General features: G+C 54.7%; 1 protein-coding gene and 1 pseudogene across 2 annotated transcripts in view; both read right to left on the bottom strand.

Annotated features, from left to right (window-relative positions):
* Positions 1-227: 227 nt before the first annotated feature.
* MINDY4 (MINDY lysine 48 deubiquitinase 4) overlaps positions 228-14,246 on the bottom strand; it is a 110,734-nt gene continuing 96,715 nt past the window's right edge. Inside the window, exons 16-18 of one of the 2 annotated variants that reach the window (XM_047849775.1) lie at positions 10,673-10,853; positions 10,068-10,140; positions 228-668 (exon numbers count right to left, since the gene is read on the bottom strand). In XM_047849775.1, the coding sequence (XP_047705731.1) occupies positions 620-668; positions 10,068-10,140; positions 10,673-10,853 (303 nt within the window). In that variant the 3' untranslated portion in view covers positions 228-619. Of the gene's footprint in view, positions 669-5,734; positions 7,173-10,067; positions 10,141-10,672; positions 10,854-14,246 lie in introns of those variants that run through there. The other variant, XM_047849776.1, reaches the window with a different exon arrangement.
* Positions 1,472-4,036, bottom strand: LOC125161127 (oxysterol-binding protein-related protein 9-like; annotated as a pseudogene).

The following is a 14,246-nucleotide window of genomic DNA, read 5'->3' as shown; positions in this document are numbered from 1 at the left end:
CAGCAGGGCTTACACTGGTGCTTTAGACCTGAGGCTGATCAGTAGAAGACAGGCTAGACCAGAAGCTCAGCCAGGGACCCTACTGGACCACCTGCCTGCACAGACCCTTGTTAGGTGATATCTCCAGGGCTCTGGGGCCCCTCTGCCATCACTGTTCCCACCCTAGCCATGAACGACGCAGACCTCATGCTTCCTTCGCCATCACAGAATGAATGAGTCTCTCTCTGTCCTTAGCAAGGGTTTGACTTCTGCTTTATAAAAAGCCAACTACCAGAAATAATGAACCCGGGGTCCCCGGGCTGACCATATCACAGGCTTGATGAGGGGATAGGCGGCCCAGCGGGGTGCAAGGGAGGGATGCAGACAAAAAGTGGCAGAGGCGGTCCAATCCTTGGCAGTCACGGCTCAGCTGAGAGGAAGCCACGTAGCAGCACGCTGGGCCCTCATCACCGTCCTGGGGGCCCTTCATGGAAGGGGCAGGGAGGTTCTGGACACTTCTGGAGCATTGCTGGTCCAGACAGGAGGGACGCTCTTCTGAAGGACTTGTCCCTGAGGCCTGGGGCTCAGCTGTCACCCCCAGTGATGAGTGGTGGAGCCATAGGCTTACCCACAGGAAAGGTCACAGGATGGGGTCGGAGCCGTTCCAGTTCACCGATGCCCCCTTCCACCTATGCAGAGTGACAGATACAGAGTTAGAGCTGCAGGGGCCCACAGAGGAGCTGCCTCTTGTCCTCACTCACCTGAAGTTCCTGTCTCAGGGGCTTTGAGGATCTCTGGTTCCACCCTCCCTACCTCGCCTCTCCACATTCACACACGAACCTACACACCAGGCCCTTGTGAAACACAAATATACCTCGGACCCCAGAGAGCCATGGAGAAGACAGAGGCGACAGGTCATTTGTTCATTCATTCATTCATTCATCCCACAAGGGTCTACTGAGAACCTCATCCGTGCCTGGCACTGGAGGGCCCTCAGCTGATGCAAGTAGGTGATTCACATGCGTGGATCTGGCCACCTTCCAGGGGTACTGATGGTGACACTTTAAAGCACATGGTAAGACCGAGATATGGGAGAAGCCTGGAGTGTTGTCCCAGAGAAGGAGGGAGAGGGGTGGGGGCAGAGGGTGGGAAGCAGGTAAGGTGGCACACAGCACAGGACCTGAAAGCCTCGAAGGAATCTGGGCTTTGCTCTAAGAGCCACCGGAAGCCAGTAGAAGGCTGTGAGCAGCTCGGTAAAACACAGACTTGCATTTTTAAAAATTACTTCATGAAGCCTTAAGAAGCAGTGAGTACTGGGGTGCATGGGTGGCTCAGTCAGTTAAGCATCCAACTCTTGATTTTGACTCAGGTCATGATCTCCCGGTTCAGGGGTTTGAGCCCCACATCAGGCTCTGTGCTGATGACGCAGAGCCTGCCAGGGATTCTCCCTCTCCCCTTCTCTTTAACCCCTCCTCCGATCATGCATGCTTTCTCTCTCTCAAAATAAATAACAAACATTCAAAAAAAAAAAAGCAGTGAGTATAATTTTACTGTAGCCCAGGGCTGGATACAATTTAATACTAGTTCAATTCCAAAATCAGAATTATTGGAGGTGAGACCACAAAACATCCCAACACTTGATTTTAATACATGGCACCCTAGTGTTCTAAAACAGTGGATGGGATATTTCTGCAAGTTCTGGCACTGGCTGTATTACACATATACATACATCCTAAGGTTATATGAACTAAGAAGCAGGTGTTGCACACCTCAACAGCAGTCCTAGGGTGCAGACTTTGGGAACTGGGGTCTAGAAATGCTTTTCACAGTGTGGGGCTTGAGGAGAGAGCAGACATTTTCAAAACCTGAAGTCTGTCTTCCAACTGAAGTCAAAATCTTAACTGCCAACAGAGGAGGGTTAAAAAAAAAAAAAAAAAGGAAGCTTTTCTCGCTTTAATTGCACATCTGCATTGCAAAGTCCAGTATCGCTGAGATGGGAACTACAACCAGAGAGTGAACGGGTTCTCCAGAAGGAAGCCTGTTAGACTTCCCGATAGAATGCTTAGACGCACCAAGAGGTTTCGGTAGCCGTTGGCTGTAAACCCAACCTTCTCCGCCTGCATGAATAACCCAGACGCCCTCTGAATTTCTTCCTCCTCCCTTCCTCAGGCTTCCTCTCTTTGTCTTTCTTCATGTGTGTGCCTTGCTTCAATTGCCACATCAATGGCTCTGGTTTTTAGGTGGGGAGGGACGGCCCTCCCCAGGCAGTGAGATTACTTTCCTCTTGACTACGGGCAGCCTCTTGGTATCTGTAAGACTGGATTTTCCTCTGTTGAGTGTTTTGCACACTTTACACCAGCCCATTCCTCTTCAAATGGGCAAAAAGATTTGTCATGTGAAGAGAAAAAAAATCTTAGTGGTAATTCTGTGTGTCTTGTTCCCGTGGAAAGGTTTAGTGTGGGAGATATTTGCACATCGTCTGTTTTGGAATGATTACTATCCCTTTGTTCTCCTAGCTTCACCCAGCACACTGTGAGGACAGACGGAATCTGAGAATATAGTGCTCGTCACAGTCTAGACACGAGACACAGCCCTGCCTTGTGTGGCACATGCCGGTCGATGTCCCCAGAACTTCTTATCCAGTCTATACAGGAATGCCGAATTGCATCTTTTCATTACAATGCTTGGCATAGAAGGCTGAAATGGTGGATAATGGCAGAAAACGTGCCAAGCCATGACTGTTACACTGCTTTAGCAAACCCGTCCTTCAAATCTAGCTCTGCGTGCTCTTCATTATTGTTGATAATGCCCTATGATGCTGAGAGAGCCCACCCAAAATGGGGTTGGCTGGTTTTTTCACAGCCAACCCTGTCCCTCCTGTATGAAAGGCAGGGAGGTGCCTCTCACCAGCCGAACCGTTCGATCCCTGGGATCCATCTGGTCACAAATGCTCAGAAGTGGGTCTAGATGTGCAAAAAAGTTTGCACACATTTCTAGAAGAGGTCTTTTCTCAAGACTAATTATTGGAAGACCTACCTCAGCAAGACACATTCCAAACATTACCTGTGATGACACACACAACCCTCTTGTGCTCGTCCACCGACCCTACCTCTTGCTCATCGTCGATCACGTCACGTGAATCGAAACGGTCGGTACCACTCGTTCCTTTGGCTGTGGGGGCATTCAGTGATTCTGTGGTGTCTGGGTGCTTTAGATTTTTTGAGCTGCTATGTGTCAGCACTGGGGCAGATCCAGAGGAATCTATTAGGTGGTCTGGGGTTGAGCCACTCTGATGGGACTCCATCAGCATCATAGCATCCAATCACTGCTTGAAGAAGTACTGGGACTGCATCTGGAGACTCTTCAACATGACTGGGAGAGGTCAGGCCACTCCTAGGTAGTCAGCACCCAATGCCTGTGCTGTTTGGGACTGGAGTCGATGATGCCCCAGGGTAGCCCCTATAGGTCCAGTCAGTAGCAATGATGGATGCAGCTCTCACCTGCACAACTGAGCAGGCTGCGGGAAAGCTGTGTGCTGATCACAGGCTCCAAGGGACTAGGCTGACCTATTGCGCCAAGTGGGTTACGAGTACTTCAACCATCCGCAGCAACACGACTCGGGGCTTAATTGATTTTACCATGCAACTTGAGATTTTCAGTTTTCTTTCTCTGTTCATCATACGTGCAGTTTTGAAGCATGTCAGGAAAAAGCTTTTATTGTTCCATTAAGATTTATAGGTAAGCATCAGCCTCTGTAAGTTTCTTATCAAAGCCTTGGACACTAGGGACACACCCTGAATCCAGACCCCCCCCAGGAGGCGGCAGAAACGAGGTGTGGAGGAGAGCAACGCTCCACCCACAGCCTCACTCCAGGCAGGCATCACAGACCCAGATTGTGAAGGTGAAACTATTGCCCAGACCACAATGGTTCCTTGCCCTAGTCGTGGCAAGAATGGGCATGGAGGTGGGGGAGTCAAAAGTACACCAGACTTCTTATATCCCTAGAAGACCTACCCTCAGCCTGGCCCCCGCAGCCCTTCTCCACAACCCTCGCCATCCCTCCCAGTCTTCACCCCTGACTCTGATGAGCAGAGAGAGGTCCCTCCTAGGAGCTCCCAATCTGCAAATATCTCCGATCCTGGCAACATGGGGTTTGGCCTCAATGCAGGGTCACATTTGTCTGCTACTGGGCACGCCACAACAATGGTCACCGAGTCTTACAGTTCGGGGGGGCGGGGGGGGGGGTTATGTTTAGTTTTGAGGCTTTTTACAGAGGTTAACTAACTCACTGCAGCCCAGCCAACAGGGGCCAATAGTGGGGAGAGCATTAGAAGCGCCAGAGAAAAGCAGTTCAGAATTGCTAGAAAATCAGAAATGTTTTTCAAAGGCAAGGGCTGAAGACACAGGATACTGTGTTTGTGTGGGGATGAATGGTTGCCCAGCAGGAAAGTCCACGGTCAATTACAAGGACCTTAAACAGAGCTCTGCATATGCAATTAGGGACTAGCAGAGAAAGGGGAGGGATGAAATGGAACCACAGACAGCGCAGCAGGCAGAATCCCAGCTCACTCATCCAGTGTTAATTCAGGACGTAAGAGTGAGAGTTTATAGCAGGCTTGCTGGGCCTTGGACCACTGACATTGTGGGCTAGGTGATTTTGTTGTGGGGGCTTGTCATGTGCATTCTGGGATGTTTAGCACCCTCTTCCCCAGCCGTGATACCCAAAAATGTCTCCAGACATTGCCAAATATTCCCCGGGGCATGCAATCACCTGGCGAGGACCACTGGCTTAGGGGTTGAGCTCAGTGAAGATGCTGTGGTCCCTGGAGCTCAGGGAGGCTCAGCATCACAGAGAGGGCCCACCTCATGGCCACAAATGAGGCCCTCGCCTCCCATGGGCCATCCCTATAGAAGAGCAGCAGGTACCTGCCTCCCCACCCTGATTTTCAGCATTGATGACACTAGTGTATTTCAGCAGGGGGTTCTAGGGAGGACACCTAATAAAGCCTGTAGCAGCAAGAAGAAGAGGACAGACCTGGCTTTAAAGCCCCCAGAGCTGACCAGTAGAAATATACCACGGAATTCCTCTTACTCACTGTGGATTTCCAGACAAGCATCCTGTGGGCAAGTTCCCCTTCCTGTGCCCCAGCCACTGGGAGCCAGAGCACTGTGGAATGAGCCCCATAGGCTGGCTCTCACCTGTGCGCCTTGGCCTGTGCTGTGCCCTCCACCTGGAATAACCATCCCTCATCCCCGCCCCCCATTCTTCAGGATCAGATCCAGGACTCCTCCTTCCAGAAGTGTTCTCTGACCCCAAGCAGCCTGAGCTTGGGGGTCCTTTCTCAGCACCATGTTATCATGGGGTCTCCCCCCACCACTAGACTAGAAGCCCCTCAAGGGCAGAGCTGGTATCACTCGCCTCTGTGCCCTCCAAGGCCTCTCAGTGCCAAAGCACAGGCTGCTGGGGTGCCGTTAAATGAACACACTCCTCCATGGCAGCTGCTTTTTCTGAAGCCCTGGGCGCCTGGTGGGGAAACCTTAGTCTTCGTGCACACTGCACTCTCCCTTGCCTTTGACCCAGGCAGTCACAAAGCCCTGCCCACGGACCTCGTCCTCTCTTGTCCCTCCCCCTCTGTTTCTTCCCGATTGTTCCTCCTCCCCACACCCCCCCACACACATGAGCCCCTATGGTCTCCAAAGGAAAGGGATCCTTATACCCAATCAAGAGATGGGGAAACTGAGGTCTGGAGCAGAACCAACCCTCCTGGAGGTCATACAAGGTGACAGCAGCAGAGCCAGGACTCAACTGAGGTCTCCAGAGTCCCATTATGTACTCCTCCCTTGCATCATGATGTTGAGTATTCTGTGAACCCAACCACAAGGACACAATGGGCAAGGGTGTGTGCAGGTTGCATGACAGGGAATCAGAAGGGGCAGCTGGGGCCGTGGGAGCACCCAGGGAACCCTCCTTTGATGGGTGAGAGCCACTATGAAGAGGGCACCTGAGCAAGAAGGGTGTCCGCAGAGGCGTGAAGACTGGCACAGGCCCCCAGGCAGGTGGGGACACAGCTGAGGGAGTTGGGCACTCAGCTCCAGCCCCTGGAAGGCACTGTTCCCAACTGAAATTATATTTTCAATTTCTTGTCTGAGCCTCCAAATAGAAACATCTGTGGCCCAGCCCCAGGCCCTGGTTATGAGTTCTTTCCTCTTTCCTCTGGACTATTGACAACTGTTTCATTTTCTCCCGCTCTAGCTAGGCTGGAAGCTCGAGAGGTCATTCTGTGCAACTTGTTTGGAAATGACCATAAATGAGTCTGGTTTTGCTGAGATGGTTACAGAACAGCGGGAATGGGAGCGTGGAGGACAGACCCTACATTCCTGACACGAGTGGCGGCAACGGGAGACTTCCTGAGGCCGGGATGCGAGTCACACTTGAGAGCAGAGGTGGCGCAGGACCTGGGATAGTTCGACTTAGGATCCTCTTCCCCGAAGGCAAAGCTGACAGTCTGGTCTTGTGCAATGTCGCTGTGGCAACAAAGCCAGGTGGCGGGAAATCACACTGCCCGCTCTGTGACCTTCCCCAGGGCTGGGACAGCACGGGCCTAAGCTCCAGGACCTGGGTTGTCTGTGACTCGAGGTATGACCTGGGGCACAGACCTCCACTCTGGAGACCCCCATCTGTGAAAGGAAGGCCCACATCAGGTGGTGTTCAAGGGCCTTTCTGTGGATCTTGGCAAGTTGCCAGATGGGCCAGATGTGTGGTGTCCTCGGTGCTGGCCCGGGTGAGCATCAGAGGTCCTTATGGGGCAACAGAGCTGGGTTTAAGGGTAGCCAGCACATCTCTCCCTGGATTAGGACAGGGTCGATCATGAACTTCTATTCAATGGTGAACTCTCTGAGAGCAAGAATCCAGTCTTATCTGGCTGTTTCTTCCATGGAGTCCAGCCCAGAAGTTCCATGAAGTTGAAGTGATGGGCCCACAGGTCTGGTCCCTCCTGTGGTCCTGTGGTAATGACCTGAGACGTGGCCTGACTTCAGGCCATGGCGCCACAGATACCCCCTTCCTGTCAGGGTGGGGACCTCCTGTGGGAAGCAGGGCTCATCCCCCAAGAGACAGGGCCTTTTCTCCCCAGGGTCTTCACTGACCTTGAAGGCCACTTTCCCAAGTTTCTCCCTTTGAGCTGTTTGAGAATCTGGGATGAAAACAAGACGCAAAGCCTTTGTAATCCAACCCCTCGGAACAGGATTCCAGGAGGCTAGGCCTGCTGTTTCCCATTATAGTGGTATGTTATCTGATGGCTACTTTGGTTGGGGGGGGGGGGGGGGGCGGGAGGAAGCCAGCATTCCCACCATTCACTCACCCACTCAGCTTCTAGTACTGGGAGAAACCTCACCGCATTAACTGCCCAGGTGGACCCGCCACGGTGGGACAAGTGACAGGGGAAGCAGTAGGCACAGGATGGATGCTCACACCTGGGGGAGGGGGAGAGGGAGGGGGAGGGGGCAGCCCACAGTCAGGAAGAAAGGACCCCTGGGCCAGCGTGTTACAGCAGGCCAGATAGAGGGTCAGCACTTGACTTGACATCTGACTCACAAGGCAGCCAGGAAGGGCAACGGAGGGATAGGTGCTACCCTCACCGGGCACCAGAAGTTCTCAAAGTGTAGTCCGGGGCAAGCAGTGCCAGCAATTCCTGGGAACTCCCCAGATATGCACATTCCCAGGCCCTACCTAGATCTCCTGAACCAGAACCCCTGGGGGTAGGACCCGCTGATCACACCCTCCAGGGATGCCTGCTAAAGCCTGAGGATCACACCCTAGAGCAAATCTTCCCAATGGGTGAACCAGAGATGGGTACGGGTGTGTCAGAGCATTGATCCACACATCCATCAAGGGGCTGGGTAGGGGCTGGGCCAACCAGAGTCCCCAGGCCAGTGCTGTGTGCTATACAATGTGTGCTACACAAATGTGATTTTTTGACCTGAGACAAGGACTAGGAAACACGGCTAGATGCCTTGCCCAACCCCCATGCCCTGACAGTGAACAGGGACAGAAAAGGGAAGGGCAGGGACTCAGCCTGGACCTTACACCCCAGGCCAAGGGCTCACTCCTGGCTGCAGGCAGTGTTCCCAGTTTCCTCATCATTTCACTGTTTCGTTCCATGGCGCACCACTAGAGCTGGGGTGGGTGGGGTCCTGGGAGAAGGGGACAGCTGACGGAAGGGGAAGAGGCACTCTGGGCCTGCGCTCACACTCAGATGGCTCTGGCCTGAGCTCCCTGATGGACCAGAGCTCCGAGTTATTGTTGAGCACTGGACAACTAGGGCTGAGCCCAGAAAAGTCCAACCGCTGGGCCCATGGGAGGTATGGGTGAGTCCTGCAGTGGAACCATTCTTGGGGGAAGAGGAGTTTTTCTAGATGGGGTAGCTGGAGAGGTCCCGGTGATGCTCCCCAAGCCCAGACCCCAGGAAGGATAGAGAGACAGATGGAGGTCCTCAGGGCGGGGGAGGTGGGCGGAGCCTGTGCCTAGGGTGCGGTCCACAGCCCTGCTTGGCAGGCTCACCTGCAGGAAGGATGCCCCGTGGCCTCCCACCCGGTCCTGCAGAGGGTGCCAAGGCCAGTGTCACCTCCTTTTTCCACTGCCGCTCTTCTCTCATCACCTGGAATGAGTGGCCCTTTGTACATGAAAGGAAAGCGACCTGCATGGGCCTTTAATCCTCCCGACGAAAGAAAAGCCAGCACATGACCCCACAAGAATGCTTTGTGCCTGGCTTGGTGGGCAGGCAGGTGGACGGATGAACAGACAGATGAATGGATGGGGCGTCATGAGGATTCCCAACATCTCCCGCATCCCCTCTCTGGGGTCTCCACTGGGAATGGGGCTCCAGTCAAGGCTCACTTGCGGGCAGGTGGGCAGCACCCCTAGGCTGCAGGCGAGCCCCCTGGATCTCAGGCAGTCAGAGCCACGGGGCCTCAGTATCGTCCACATCATCCTCCATCCCAACCCAATCATTTCATAGTCAGGGACATGAGGTTCTGCCTGAGGTCACACCGGTCATACCGGGCTGCTAAGGCAATAATAATAATAGTAAGAGCTGTTTACGGAAAACCTGGTAAAGTGCTAGTTGTTCTTCACAACAAGCCTGCGTTTGGCTCGCCCATTTTCCCTGTCTTACAGCTGACAGCGTGAGGCACAGACGGGAAGACCAACAGCTCATGGCCGGAAAGCAGAAAGACCAGGGTTCGAACTCCAGAACCCAACGCTCACCACTTGCAAGTTCTACCTCTTCCCCGGAAAGCACTGGAATCCAGGCCTCCTCTTCCCCTCCCTGTCCCCCCCACCCCCGCCCACTGCTCCCCGAAGGCCTCCAAGTCATTGCCCAAAGGCTTTGTGGAGGGCCTGCCTGAGGCTGGGGGTGGCCCTCCAGAGTGCCATTCCCAGTCCTGGGGCCTGGCCAGTGGGCTCATGAGTGAAGTGAGCCCCGACTCACCCCGAGTCTGAGCTGGACTGGAGGAGTCAAGGACCCCCACCCTGTGTCTGAGACTATAGGGCCCCTGGCCCGGGGTTCAGAGCGCCCAACCCGCACCAATAGAATGACTGGGGCTGCTCCTCTCTAATGCCGAGGGTGCTGCTGCTACAGGAAGCCATCTGTGAGCTACACCCTAGGGGCCACTGAGGAGTTGGGCCCTCTCACCGTCCTACCGGCGCCTTCCTATCCCCGCCCCTCCCCCTACCCGTCCTTCCTCTTGGTTGGACCTAACAGCACTTGCCACATGTGGTGGCTACCTCAAGAAGCACCTACTCACACCATCACCCCTGCCACGGGGGCAGCCTCAGAAGCTATCTGGAGACCGGTTACCTCACAGGTCACACACGTCTCCACGTGGGCCACAGAGCCCACAAGACGCTCCATACAAACAAGCCCCAGGCACTGAGTCCTTCCATTCTGCAGGGGCCCCGCCTCACCGCACATTCCTGGCTGGGAAGACCCAGAAACCCACCCTCCTTCCCACAGGTCCAACCACCCCCAACCACCACACCTCCCAGCCACTCAGGTGAGGTTCCACAGCCAGAGACAGACCGGACTCACCTGGTTCTGATGCAGAGCTCGAGGGGCGGGACAAGGTCATTGTCTCTGTCCTCAGGGATGGTCTGGGTGGTGTCTGGGGGGCAGGAGAGAGAGGCGCCCGCTCATCAGCCCAGGACCCAAGCTCGGCCTACGGTCGGCACCAACAACCCAACTCTCCGGCACCTGCCCCACTTCTCATCTCTATGGGACCCACTCTTGTTCTCACCCATCACTTCTCTTCGGAACCACAGCACTCTTCTCATGGCCTCCCACCTCCAGTCTTCACCCCCACCCTTCTGCCCGCTTCAGCTACCAGAAAAAGTCTTTCTCAAAACACATCTGATCTCATCACTCTCCTGCTCCAAAACGTTCCATGGCTCCTCGTTGCCTGGAGAATAGAACCCAAACTTGTCGGCATGGTATTCCAGGTCCTGTACTACGTGGTCTCAACTCCACCTTAGACCCCCCAGTGCCATCAGTGTCTCAAGGCCCAGCTCTGGCCCCTCCTGTAGGAGGACCCACCAACACACAATCTCTGATCCCCCAGTCCAGACCCGGGTCTGCATGGTTCTCTGCCCCAGGGACGTGCAAAGCCCGAGGGTGCAGGCCAGCGGGGGGCAGCGCACCGACGGTCAGCCGGATCTGCTCCTGCTGGTTGGCCAGGCCGTCGTAGTAGTACAGGTCGAAGAGCCTCTCAGCCCTCCAGTTCCTCAGGAGCTCCGGATGCAGGCTGAAGAGGACGCTGAAGTGGCTCTCACTGCACACCACCCAGATGGGGAACCTCGGAGTCTTCAGGAAGCAGCCCACCTGGAAGAGGCGGAGGGAGCGGACAGAGATGTCTGCGCCAGCACCAGGGAAAGGGCCTGAGCATCATCCATCCAACCCCGGGGTTGGGCTGGCCTCAGAGAGACCCTGCTGGGGATCACAGCCTGCGTGCCACGCTGGGGGGCCCAGGCACCACTCCCAGACACCAGCTGGTCTCCCAGAGCCAAACCCAGCACTCTCTGGGCCTTTGCCTCACACACAGTCCTACGAGATACCCTGGCCGGAAACCCAGGCACCCTTGCCACTTCCTCTCCCACACCTCGCTGATTCACAGTGCGCCCATCCTGCCTCCAAAACTCCCTCACAGCCAGCCTCTCCTCCCCAGACGATGGCCTCCGAAGCGGTTCTTCCACACCTCCGGCTCACAGCCGCACCAGCCTCTCACCAGCACCCCCACGCGCCAGCATGGCGAGCCTCTGTGCCTCTGCACCCACCGTCCACCACCTAGAGCACTGCTACACGGGTCATCCCCTGCCGGGTCCTGCGTCGCCCACGTTACCCAAGCAGGGAGCACGAATCACCTCCTTGTAGCTCCCGGGCGGGGGGGGGGGTTACCAGGTACTAGGTCCCAGGTACCCGCCTTCTCTCCTACAGTGTGTCACTGCCTCACAGCAATGCGCCGGCCTGCCCTGCACACTGGACTATATACCCCTAGCAGCAAGGGCAGAGGTTCGAGGTCAACATCAGCAAATGTTTGACAAATGAAGGTCCTCATGCACGAAGTGGATCTTCAACCAGGTAGGACTTTACCTTGAAGGCAGGTGGGCTTAGAGCCCCAGGGGGAAGGGAAAGAGGGCCTCTGGGCGAGGAGTAGGGAGGGGATGCCAGGAAAGATGTCCGGAGACACCCGGGGGCTAGCAGGGCATTTGGGAAAGAACACAGGGGAAAGGGAGGATGAGGGCTGGCACTTTCTGATGAGAGACTCCTTTGGAAAGCTCCCCACAGAGACTTCCATGGCAGAGGGGTGTTCGGGAAAGGCAGATACGATGGAACGTGCCTTACACCCTCAGTGCTGCTGCTGTTCTGCCAGCAAAGGGCAGAGAAGTGGCAAGAGCTCCCCGCAAAGTCCTGCTCAGGTGCCCGGCTGGCTCTGCCCCTCGGACCAGCCATCCCTGTGTGTGCTCTCTCCCGGTCACCTGTGACTCCCTTGAGCGGCACCTCTCCCCCACCCCGGGCCCAGGTTTATTCAGCTCTGCACACACCACGGGCCAGGCTGATTCTGGCCTAATCCCCACCAGCCCCAGGGAGATGTTTGCATGCTCAGGTATTTACAGCCACAGCCTGCGGATTAAGGAAAGAATGGGAATTATTTTTCCAGTGGGGAGAAGGGCATACTTTCTCTGGCCTGTCACAGAAGAGTGGCCGAGCGGTCTTCCTGGGGCCTCTTGGAGCCCTCCTGGGAGCTGGCTTTGGGCTGGGGTGTCTCGGACAGGGGGGCTGTGCTCACAAGGCCCTGAACCAGGTCCCTGGTGAAAGGCTTGCCCATAAACAGCCGCCTCCTCCAAAGGGTAGGAAGGCGATCTTTACAATGCACTCGTTTTCCCATTTTCCAAGCGTCCCGCCCCACCCCCACCTGGCCAGTAGGGCTCTCACCCTGGCCCCTTGTGACATTAAAACGTGACTACAGAGCTCGCTCGTTGGTGGATGCGGGGGAATTAGATGCCTTAGAGGACGTGGCCGGACGTGCCTAAACCCCACTGCAAACTTGGCTCCTGTTCCAGGCTCAAAAGAGGCTTTTCTGGCAAGGGCATCACCTCGAACAGGGAGCCTTCTTGGGGACTCACGGCTCATTCACTGCAGGAAAAAGAACCATGCAACCTGCCAGGGGGCAGGCGTCTACATAATCAGCCACCCTGAATTTTCCAGCAGAGGGACAATAGGGCAGCTTGCCATTTATTTATTCAACGGTCAAAAGAGTACAGGCAAAAAAGCTGCCCAGAGACTTTATAAATGAGTTTTCTCATTCAGGAGCCCCTTCCAAGTGGGTGACATTTTCCAAAGATGAAATTCACTTCCTGTGGGTTTGGAGGTAGCTGACCAAAGGCTTGGGGTGAGGAGTGAGGGCTGGGGGGCACATTTCCCTCAGTACAGTCTGAGGCTTTCTCCTGGTGGGTAGACGTAGTACAGCGAACATTCAGCACAGTTAGGAATCACTTTTAAAGGGGGATTCTTCAATCTTTTGCAAGGGTGAGGTGAGCGAATGCCCCACCCCCATCCGTGGACTGCCAGCTTAAAAGCCCTGATTCAAAAGAACCAACATCTGATTAATGGCAGGGTTGCTGTCTGTCATCTCTAAGGGTAACTGTCATTCAACCTGACACACTCTGGTCCTAGGCACCACGTTCGACAGTGGGGGTACAGTAACGAAGGAAGCAGCAACCCTCTTGTCCTTACGGGGCTCACTAGGTTAACGGGGAAGACAGACAGTAACCAAACAATCATCCAGACACATCTGCACTGCATTTCACTGAATCTAAGATGCCATCGAAGTTGCCATTATATTTTGTTTCACTAAGAAAGAAAGCAAGCTGGCACTTGAAGTCCGACACACCATCGACTGCATTAATGCATCAAAATCTCGGAAATGTTCAAATATGCACAAAGTTTGCATCTCAAGGGGCACCTGGGTGGCTCAGTTGGTTAAGCGTCCGACTTGGGCTCAGGTGATGATCTCACAGTTGGTGGGTTCGAGCCCCGTATCGGGCTTTGTGCTGACAGCTCAGAGCCTGGAGCCTGTTTCAGATTCCGTGTCTCCCTCTCTGCCCCTCCCCTGCTCATGCATGCTCTCTCTCTCTCTCTAAGATAAACAAACATTAAAAATAATTTAAAAAAAATTTTTTTTAAAGTTTCATCGCAAAAGCAATGAAATGTGACACTTGGAACCAAGAAGAGGCCTCTCCGGGAAAGAATTGAGATTCTACAGTGGAGAATGACAAGGTAGCAGGGGACTGTGAGAGCAGACCCCTATTTAGATGGAGTGGTTAGGTCAGGAAAGCCTTCCCTTAGGAAGTGACAGTTAAGTCAAAATGTGAAGGGAGGAAAAAGCAGGGGCAAGTCTCATAGGGTCTTGTAAGTTGTGGGAAGTTTGGGATTTCAGTCTGCATTAGTTTGCTCGGGCCGCCATAACAAAGTGCCACAGACTGGGTGGCTTCAACAGCAGAAAGTTATTTCCTCATGGTCCTGCAGGCCGGAGGTACCAGATCGGGGTGTCGCAGGGCTGGTTTCCTCGGAGGCCTCTCGCCTGGGCCTGCAGCGGGCCGCCTCCTCCCTACGTCTTCACGTGCTCTGCCCTCGTGTGTGTCTATGTCCTAAACCCCTCTTCTTACGAGGATACTAGTCAACTGGATTAGGGGCCACCCTAATGACCTCATCTTA

The sequence above is a fragment of the Prionailurus viverrinus genome, chromosome A2, assembly GCF_022837055.1.
Source record: "Prionailurus viverrinus isolate Anna chromosome A2, UM_Priviv_1.0, whole genome shotgun sequence".
Classification (NCBI taxonomy): Eukaryota; Metazoa; Chordata; class Mammalia; order Carnivora; family Felidae; genus Prionailurus; species Prionailurus viverrinus.
Note: the sequence above shows the minus strand (reverse complement) of the source record. Positions and strands in the feature narration are given on the sequence as shown.